This window comes from Tetrao urogallus (genome assembly GCF_951394365.1).
Source record: "Tetrao urogallus genome assembly, chromosome: 5".
Taxonomy (NCBI): Eukaryota; Metazoa; Chordata; class Aves; order Galliformes; family Phasianidae; genus Tetrao; species Tetrao urogallus.
The window spans coordinates 32,559,585-32,569,706 of record NC_136818.1 but is presented as its reverse complement, the minus strand read 5'-3'; the positions used below and the strand labels follow the sequence as shown (position 1 = coordinate 32,569,706).

Genomic DNA, 10,122 nt, shown 5'->3' with positions numbered 1-10,122 from the left:
ATGCAGAAGTATTTGCACCCATCAGGGTCAGGTTCACAGTCTGTGTTACTTTACTGCAATCTCTTCCCTCATGCTCCTGATCATCTCCATCCCTGTCTCCTTCCCCTTTGCAAGGGAGGTTCCAGCAGGCTCCTCACCATCTGTGTAACCAGCAGATGCCTTAAGACTGATCTGCTCCAGAAGCACTCGTGGACTCACTGCATCTGAAGAGGGTCAGAACTCTGAACTGCAGATGTTTTGGGACAGGGACTATATCTTTTTCTGTGTATGTGTGTTGACAGAATACAAGCACACCCACACGAAGCTATAGGAATACTACATCGTAGCCTGCCAAGCTTGATTATGATAACTAGTCACCTAAAGACGAGTGAATGTGGCCTTAAGGCTAGTCTGCTGGGCCTGGAGACAAGCTGTCTGCAGTCTTCTCCTCCCTGCTCAAGGAACTATCATCTAAGTTCCCTTGTCAGCCCTATTTCTTCTCATCTCCCAAACACCATCCCCACCCATGCGGATGTCCTGAAGCATGCTTCCCACCCACCTCACCCATATGCTCACCCATATGCTAGTGACCCCAGATCTCTGCTAGATCTGTGTTGGATTCTTGTACTGCAGCCAGTTTTTCCCTCACAAGATTCCTATTTCAGGCACAAAGGAAAAAAAAAATCTAGCTATAAAACAGTCAATTGACATGATGTTTTCATTAACTGAGAAACACGTTAAAAATGCATTAGCTGGGCCCAGCTGACCCTCAAGAGTAACACACAAGTTGGAAAACTTCCCTTTTCCCAACACTGCACGCCCTCGTTTACCACCATGCACATGAAGAACTTGGCAAACAAAGGCTGTGGCTTTCAAAGTCGGAAATAGAAATAAAAAGACAGGAATTCCTCAGGAAAGGAAGAAGCAGCAATACCAGGTACCAACTAGTCTGTATAAAAAATAATCACTGTCATCAGGTGGTTAAGGGACAGAACAAGGCACCAGAATGCTGGTGGTTCGTTGGAGATTTACTGCTTTGTCGTGTTTTAGTAGCTCAGTGTGTAATACTGCAGGATGTTGGCGTGCACTCACAGCCCACTTTTTGAATAGTTTAAACTGGCCATGTTCTTCCAACATAAACAACTTGAGGAGGGCTTCCTGGTCACATATCATTTATCCTGGCAAAGTAAGGTATTATTAGTCTCTCAGAAGAGTGTAAAATGCTCTTTTTGTTCATATACTTTTAGAAATTCCTAACAAATACTTCATTATAAACCTAACCTAAAGGAATCCCATCAAATGCTTGTAAGATAAATTCCAACTTCATAAACTGAGTTTTCAAATGGATGCCACTTGTTAATACTCCACATTTTAAAGCTACGTCACATAACGAAAGAAATCCATCAGAATGGTCTGCAAAATATTTTTGTAGGAATAAAGTTATTGACTTCCAACAGACACCAACAGAAGCAACTATAGATCTGTAAAATGCACACTTGTAATCAACACTGATGCTATTTTGGCAATGTGCATTTCAAACTGGTGAGGTTTTGCTGGCTATTTAGAAAGGCTTATTAATGCAATGTTGGCTGAAGCACGTCATGATAAAGAAGTCCGTTTCTTTTTAATAACACTGTGAAAGCGCACAGGATGGGCACACAGAACTCAACGTCAATTGACCTCTAAAATGCACAAACCAAATACAACACTCTGCAGCTTAAAAGTAATACTCAGTTCTTAATCTCTGCAAAGACTGAAGAAGGAGGCTGGGGCCTTTACAGCCGGCAATTTCCAAGACTTGCATTATGCTCCTGATTATATTCAAAATACAACAGAAGAGACCTAGATTTATCAAGCACACACAGAATAGGGATACGTCAGGGAGACGTGTAATTACTTGCAAGACACAAAGAATCACAACCAGCAAAATTACTGCACCTCACAGTTTCTCCTTATGTACTTCTCATTACTCTTTAAAAGTTATTTTTAAGTATGTGCATGTGGTACAAATGTTGGGCATTATCTGTGAAACTACCAGGCTTGTCAAACAGCAGCAGGCAATATTTTAAAGACCGTATATTTCCTTAGATTCTTTAGTCCTAGAACTTACAGTGACATAATGTTCAATACTCCACTAGAAATTAAAAATGACAGAGGAGCAAAGTCGTACGTTAACTGGTTAAATTAGCAATCAGACATTGCTTCCAGTAGCTTCATTACAGCACTGTATCTTATATTGATAGTTTCATCTCCTTAGGTAACTTCCGCTGACTGCATCCCATCTTTTTTATACAAGCTTCAAAACCATTTTAAAGCTGGAGTAACATCCTAAAAGGAGCCCAATACCATAATCCTCACTAATACAGCAAGCAGCTGTTTACACAGTCACATCCCTGACTTCAGTGGGATGACTCATGCAATAAATGTTGGTCTGGATTAGAGTAACCACCACCACCACCACCCCCCTTTCTTTTCCTTTTTCTTTTTCTTCCTTTTGGGAAGAATTTTAAAAGACACAGAAGAGCCAACATGTCTCTATCTACTCTCCTCCGGCATCTACCAGAACACAAAACAAAAGAGGCAGACTACCTGGCAAATACCCTTTGTACTTCCCGATGAAAGTGAGATAGTCAATATCTCTAAGTTAGAGATAGCAAACGTTTCTAAACTGGGGGATGGGGGAGAACGACAAGTTTTCTCCAGTATTAGATACAACAAAAACGCCAACATTTGAAAATCTAAGAAAGTGATATGCTGTTATAAACAACGTGTGAAATGAGCCAGATATGTCTTAGGCATTAGTAAGAAAGAATGCACTACTCCATTTTATTGTTTTCAGCAGAACTGCCCCATTTCAGCTACATACCCAGTCACTGTGGAGATGTCAGGACCCTCCAGGCATAATTTCAGCAGTGAAAAAAAACAAAACTCACAACATTACTTTTCTAAAAAAAGTAGTATCGCTGTTTTTGAGATATACAGGACAATCATTCTGCCATCATTCTCATGCTTCAGTTAGCAACCATCTGTGCAAGTGAAAGAGAAAAGTTTGTATACAACTATGAGAGAGCACACTTCTTTCCCCCTAACTTGTTTTTAAGATTGTGCTTTCTCTCTCTTTTATATGGCATTAACTACTACAAAATAGTGGTCTTTCCAACCTTAATGATTCTATAATCATTCTGTGATCATTCGATGACCAGGGGACTGAAGCAGGCTGAGGGAGATGGCCTTGTTCAGCCTGGAGAAAAGAAGGCTGTGGGGTGACCTCACTGCAGCCTTTCAGGACCTAAAGGGAGCCTACAAACTGGAGGGGAGTCAACTCTTTGAAAGGGTAGATAACAGCAGGACAAGGGGAAATGGTTTGAAGTTGAGGGAGGGAAGATTTAGGTTGGAGGTCAGGGGGAAGTTCTTTACTATGAGAATGGTGAGGTGCTGGAACAGCTGCCCAGAGAGGCTGTGGATGCCCTGTTCATCCCTGGAGGTGTTCAAGGCCAGGTTGGATGGGGCCCTAGGCAGCCTGGTCTGGTATTAAATGTGGAGGTTGGTGGCCGTGCATGTTGTGGGGGATTGGAGCTTCAAGATCCTTGAGGTCCCTTCTAACCTGGGCCACCCTGTGATTCTATGATTCTATGAAAACAGTCCCAGTGAGCAATCTATGTAGCCTGACACAGAGTAAAGCCATACTGCTCATCACTGAATACCTATAGAGCCCCATCATTGCTGATTGTTAGTTACCAGCATATGCATGTGCTCCAGCACAGGAAGCTGTTTTGATGCATCACACAAACACATGTTACAAAGTGTGCACTAACTGTGTGAGGTAAGTGAGCTGCATGATGCTGAGCTGCCAGATCTCATTCCATCACTGTGTAACATGGGCTAGAGGAAGCACTAGCAATCTCAAAAGTCAGGGCTGGTGAAGCAAAACAGGCAGAAACAACTTTGTTTCCTCTGACCTTGGCAAAGTGAGTTGGTTCATCATTTTTCCTCACTTCACATAGTGCTGTTTTCAGCCGCACTTCCTAATTCAGATCATCAGTACTTGAGGGGGGCATATAAGCAGGAGGGGGAATGGATGTTTATGAATGTGGATAGTGATAAGACAAGGGAATGGTTTTAAACCAGACAGGGGAGGTTTAGGTTTGATATTAGGAGGAAGTTTCTCACCCAGAGGGTGGTGAGGCACTGGAACAGGTTGCCCAAGGAGGTTGTGGATGCCCCATCCCTGCAGGCATTCAAGGCCAGGCTGGATGTGGCTCTGGGCAGCCTGGTCTGCTGGTTGGCGACCTTGCACATAGCAGGGGGTTGGAACCAGATGATCATTGTAGTCCTTTTCAACCCAGGTCATTCTGTGGTTCTATGCTTGCCAGTAAATGTAATTCACTGACAATTAACACTTCCAGCACTGGGACAGTAGCTAAATATGAAAGCATACATAGAAATCTTTGACCAAAATATGATAGAATAAAACTTTCAGCCAGACTGCAAAAGCCAGCTGCCCCAGAGTTAGCCGTCTGGCACATTCTAGCAAATGCTACGAAACAGTGACAAAGACTTATGAGATAATCTGTCTTTTGCCTTCAAAATCTGTCTCCAAAATAAAGAGGAAACGGTGTGTAAAAAGCCAGGCAGGAGTTGTTAAAACACTTGATTTAATATATAGCATAGATCCCAGCGTGCTTTATCACAGCACGGCTTGGGTTGAAAAGGACCACAATGATCATCTAGTTTCAACCCTCCTGCTACGTGTAGGGTCGCCAACTACCAGACCAGGCTACTGGAAACCGTGGGCACACTGGAAGTGAGCCGAGGTCCATCCCGCTCACCCGGGCCGTGTCTCAGAGGTGCCGGCACCTGCCTGTACCGCCCGCTACGCTCTTTCCCCCCCGGCACCACGACCCGCAGCAGCCCGGTCTCGCCGCCAGGGGGCGCCGCGTGCTCAGCGGCCGGCGCGAAGAGGCTGAGCTGCAGGAAATGACGCGGGCCGCGATCGCTCCGCCCCCTCGCTGCACTGTTTACCTGCGGCGGCGGCTGGCTGCCCGGCGCTGGACGGCAGGATGACGGGTGCGGAGCGGGTGCGCGATGGCAGCTGCCACTTCCAGCGCTCGCGGCTCATCTGGATGATCGGCATCATCTTCGGAATGATCCTGCTGGGCGTAAGGGCGGCGGGCTCGGGAGCGCTGCGATTGGGATTGAGGTGACGGGAGGGGGGCGGCCATCCCAGCCATCGTCGACCCGCGTGCGTCTGACTGCTGTCGGAGATGCGGCCGTGGCACGGGGGGCGGGCGAGACAGCGGCCCTCGAGGACCTTAACGTTAATAATATTGTTTTTGTCTCTGCAGTGGGTATCGCTGTCACCTTCAACCATCCCTTACAGCTATTTGGGACTGTTTGGTAACTTCCTTCGTTATTTAGTGGACAACTACCACAAGTGGGTGTGCTATGGGTGAGTGCCATCTGGCTGCCTGCTCCTCTCTGGCTGTCCTTGTTAATGAGCTGTTCGTAACCTAGCTATTAAGTACACTTGGAGCTCTGCTGCCGGGCTCGCCGCAGGTCAGGGTGCGGGACAAGAAGTACTGCAGGAGATGAGGCAGGCTGAGGCCAGGCTGGAAGGATGAGAACTCAGCTTACAGTTTGGCATCTCTGCTGGTATCCTGAGAAAGGAAAGCATACAGATAATACTTTCAGAGACAGTTACTGGTCCCTATTTAAACTTACGCTTGCTGTTATTTTGCCAGTTTGTTGCTCAAGTAGTCTAATCCTTCGATCTTAAGAACTGGAAAACATTTCTCTGTAGCCCAGCACTTTTCTATGCTGTCTCCATATGGGAATCCTCAGCCTGCCTTATTTATTTCACTGTATTTCATGTAGTCTTTGCTTAAAGCTTCCTATGCTTTAGCAAGGTACTGAACTGATCCTAATTGGATGTCCTTTTTATGAAAATTTTCAAGACAGGTTTAAATAATTCTCACGTTCTATATTCTGTATCTGTACACACAGTTGAACTATACCTGTACGCATAGAACTATACCCTTAAAAGCTTCCCTAACGCTACAGGATCACTAAAATTACTTCTGTAGGTAAAAGGATAGGTTTTGCACATTAAATTAAACCATTGCATTCAGTCAGCTTAACCAAGTACTGAAACTTGTGGAAACGTGCAGTGGGTACTCAAAATGGCAAGTTCAGGTGTATTGTATGAGTTTCCATTATACTTTCTAGCTTTCTGAGCTCTAGGTTCTTCTAAGACAGTGCTTTTTTTCCCACATCTAAGATAAGCAGTGCCTTCCTTTCTAGCTTAAGGTGTAGTGACATTGCTGTGCTTACAGTTTGACACCCTTTGCATAATAGATAGAACAGTCTTCACTCTGATGTAAAACAAAAATAAAATGTATTTTCTTTTTATTAGGTTCTACGTATCCTGGTTGATTCACATAGTAGAAGCCTTGTATGGTATAAAATTATGCCAGTAAGTTATCTCCCCCCTACTTCTTATCTCAGATTCTCTGGAAAGGATTTCTGGTCCAAGTGACACTTAAGTTACGAACTGATTTTGGTGGTTGTCAGGAGTAATATTAGTTCTGAGGGTGCTGGTCAAGTTCATGCTGGAGTGTTCCTTTGCTGTCATGCCCAGGAGGTTACTGCTGTACTGGATAGAAAAAGTTAGGAGATGGCAGCTTGGGAAACTGGCAGCGAGGTCTGCCAAAGCTCATCTGGCTGCAACCAAACACAATGTTCTGTACAATTGTTTGTTTGTTTTTTGACAATTACCCTCTGTGTAATAGGCAGGTTCTTATTCATTGTTGGCTCAGGTGCTGGGTAACAGCACCTCAGATAGCAGGGGGAAAAATAGGTAGGTGTTTAATCAGGTCTTACCTCATCAGAATTCTGCCTCCTGTTGAAATAGATTGCATCTGTATTGTGAAAATAGACTTGGATATCTCCATTCAGGATTACTTAAGATCTAGTTATATATGCAGGTCTGTGAAATAGAATACTCCCTAATCAGATTCTAATGCCAACCAAGTCTTAAGTTAGGATCACAAATCATTTGGGAGTTCTTCTATTCCTTTTAATGTTGTTTCTAATTCAGAAGAATTAGAAATGCTCCTATTTTGCATTGATTCTTCCCACTCCACAGAGATGTCAGATTAATTTGCCATTGTGAGAATTACTTTTTCAACTTACTTTAATTAAGGCCCTATCTGTCTCTGGCTTCTCAGATAACATCTCTTGGAAGCAAAGCAATTTTGTTCCATTGATAGCTATTTCAAGTGGCTTTCAAGCATATTTTCTGCCTTCAGAACGATATCTAATGATTAACTATTTACTGAACTCCAGTTGTAAGCTTTAACTTTCAATTAAACCTTTAACACTGGTTCTGCTGAAAGCTTTTACATATATTGGCTTAAGGTTATATTAAGAGTGAGGCAATTTCATTACTATTGAGCATACCAAGTGGATGTATTGCAAACAAATAATTAAGTTTCTGCAGATCAATGTTAAAGGCCATAAGAAAGCATGGATTGTGTGCCTATCTTCTGTTGAGGCAGACTTCTGTACGTAACTAAATAGTACTTTCCTATTAGCACTAAACGCTGTTTAATGATGAAAGAGGTAGTAACATCTACACATGAACATCACAAAGGAGACATGAGGAAGAACTGGAGAGAAAGGGGGTATAAATTCATTAATTATTAGTGGTGCTTTCACTGAGTTTTGCTCTGTGTTTCTTCATACAGTCTCTTCAAGTAAGTTTGCTTTATATATAAAAAGGTAAAGTTCTTGAAACCTAGTTTTTCAGTGTCTGGACTCATTTGGAAACACTGCATTTGGGATTATAAAAGTTTTCCCACAGCTGGTAAGAAGAAATCTAAGAACAACACAAAAAAAACCAACAAGTGTTGTGTTAATCATTACTAACTACACATTCATTTTCTCTGTGTAGACACAACAGATGAATGCTTGCAGCAAAAGTCAGCAGAGGGAGCTCCCTTCTAAAATTAACAAGTTTAAGTATGCTTATGCCTGACATAATTCTCTAGAAACATGATAACAGTTGTTTCAGCTTTCATGGTTTTGCTTCCCTCAAAGTATTTCCCAACAATACTAAAATGCAAGAGGTGGTGTGACATTCCTGAGCAAGACAATTATCTTTACTAAGATGATTGTGATTCAGTTTTTGGGAGGTAAAAAGTGTGACAGTATTGGTACTGTGGGCTGAAGTTACTATTGCTTCACATCCCTAGTGTATGTAGTGGAGCATAAGTCAGCTTGCAGACTGGTTCTTTATAGCATTACTAGACCTCTTTCTGTAACAAACAAAAGATTTGCATATGCTAATTTAAAACTAATTGACTTAAATCAGGTCAAGCATCTTGAGCCCCCTCTGCTTTCTTTTTCTAGCCACAAATTCAGGCAGCAGTGCTCTGCCATCCTGTACTGCACAGTCACACCTGGGCAATTGTCAAGTCACTTTGCCTTGCTAGTGTACAGACTACCTCCAGAGTCTGTAGTCAGCAAGAAGGTACTCACAGACTTGTGGTGAAGAGCAAAGGTAGATTTGTTTTAAGCTTGTCTTACTTATTGATCCTTGAATTATGTAAGCTTGTCACTTGAAACAGCACAAACTGAAGTTGCAGGTTATGTATTACTGAGGAAGTTGTATGCACAAAACCTGTGTAGGTTTCTGTTGACAGCTTATAATCCACTAAAATCCTAAGAACTAGTGCTGTCTTGTAGGAAATAAGTTTCAGTTGGAAACAAGTCTGAGATTAAATGTTCTAATCAAGTCTTAAGTATCAAGGTTAGGTAGAAGTACCTTTTTAATTACCACAGTGTAGTCTGCGAGACTAAGCTTTTTGATACATCTTATGCTTTTGTTAATGTTACAGATCTAAAGGCATCACTGACCCAGCAGTTCAGTTCCACTGGTTCATTCAGACACTTCTATTTGGGTATGCTTCCTTCGGTCTCCTGGTGTCTTACAAGCCTCCAGTCAAGAAATACTACTAGAAACCTGTGACAGAAGTCTCCTCTCACATACTTCATCCTTATTTTTCAGAAAACAACCTCACATGTTTAGAAGCTGTAATTAGCTAAGTTACATTCCTACTACATGATGCAGTGCCCTTCTACCAAAGTAACACTCTTGCTAAAGAAGAAACTCAGCTATAATTCAAAAGGCACTGTGGATGGTTTGGTAGAAATTCAGCCTGTCAGTCTTGGCACTGCCTAAGTTTCGTTCTGTTACGCAAGAGCCAAAGGTTGCAGCCTTGCACTGTTTGAGATAGACTGTATACTCCAGTTGTCATTGGTGAGAAATGGACCTGACAGTACTTAGTAGTGGTTCATAGGTGACCTTTCCACGGGGAGAATTTTTCTTCTACATCAGAAATTGTTATTTATGGCCACGAAGCAACTTGCACCTGTTTTGTGGCAGGATCTAAGTTGTTTCTACAATTTTTCTACAGGACTTTTTACTAGCTTTTTCTGTTTGTTAGAGCCTAGTCTGTGTTATTTGTTTTGTCAACTTACTTTCTTTAACAAAGGACAGACTTCTTTATTGCTGCAGGCACATTAAAAAGACCAAGTCCTTTAAAAGACTGAGTTCAGGTTGAGGTGCAGTGATGAGCTGGGATACATAAAGAACTTGAACTTGGTTTAATACAGGTACCTTAAGTTTCATGCAGCACGACCTCATCTTTCAAATGTAGATTTTTATCTCTGTGTTAGTGCAGTGTATGCTATAGAGCATAGAGAGAATCCTGTAGCTTTTTTGAGAACTGATTTATTATCCAAGAATAAAAGCACAACATTCCAAAAGCGAAGTCTTGTAGGCTGTCACATTAAAAGCATAACAAGTCAGCACTCACCCCATCTGCCAGATGTTCAGTTTCTGAAATGTTTGGTTTGTAGACTACGTTAAGCATCCCTCAGAGTATTTTCTTTATGTCTAATTGAGCCTTTTAATCTGATTGTTTTACATCTCTCAGTATTTAACCAGAATTAACTTCTCTCTTATTTAAACTACTTTCAGAAATAATTACTATTTAAAATATTTGTCATTTGGGGAGAGGTTTTTACCACATCACCCATGATGCTACTGTTCTAGTAAAAAGAAGAGAACACAGGCTTTGC

The 10,122-nt window shown here is 42.2% G+C and overlaps 1 protein-coding gene across 1 annotated transcript; it reads left to right on the top strand.

Annotated features, from left to right (window-relative positions):
* Nucleotides 1-5,034: 5,034 nt before the first annotated feature.
* TMEM254 (transmembrane protein 254) lies at nt 5,035-8,997 on the top strand (the record flags this gene model as incomplete). The annotated part of the gene is made up of 4 exons (XM_079535554.1): nt 5,035-5,138; nt 5,325-5,428; nt 6,392-6,451; nt 8,877-8,997. Exons 1-4 carry the CDS (start codon nt 5,040-5,042, stop codon nt 8,995-8,997), a joined length of 384 nt encoding a protein of 127 aa, XP_079391680.1. The 5' UTR covers nt 5,035-5,039.
* Between the last annotated feature and the right edge of the window lie 1,125 nt (nt 8,998-10,122).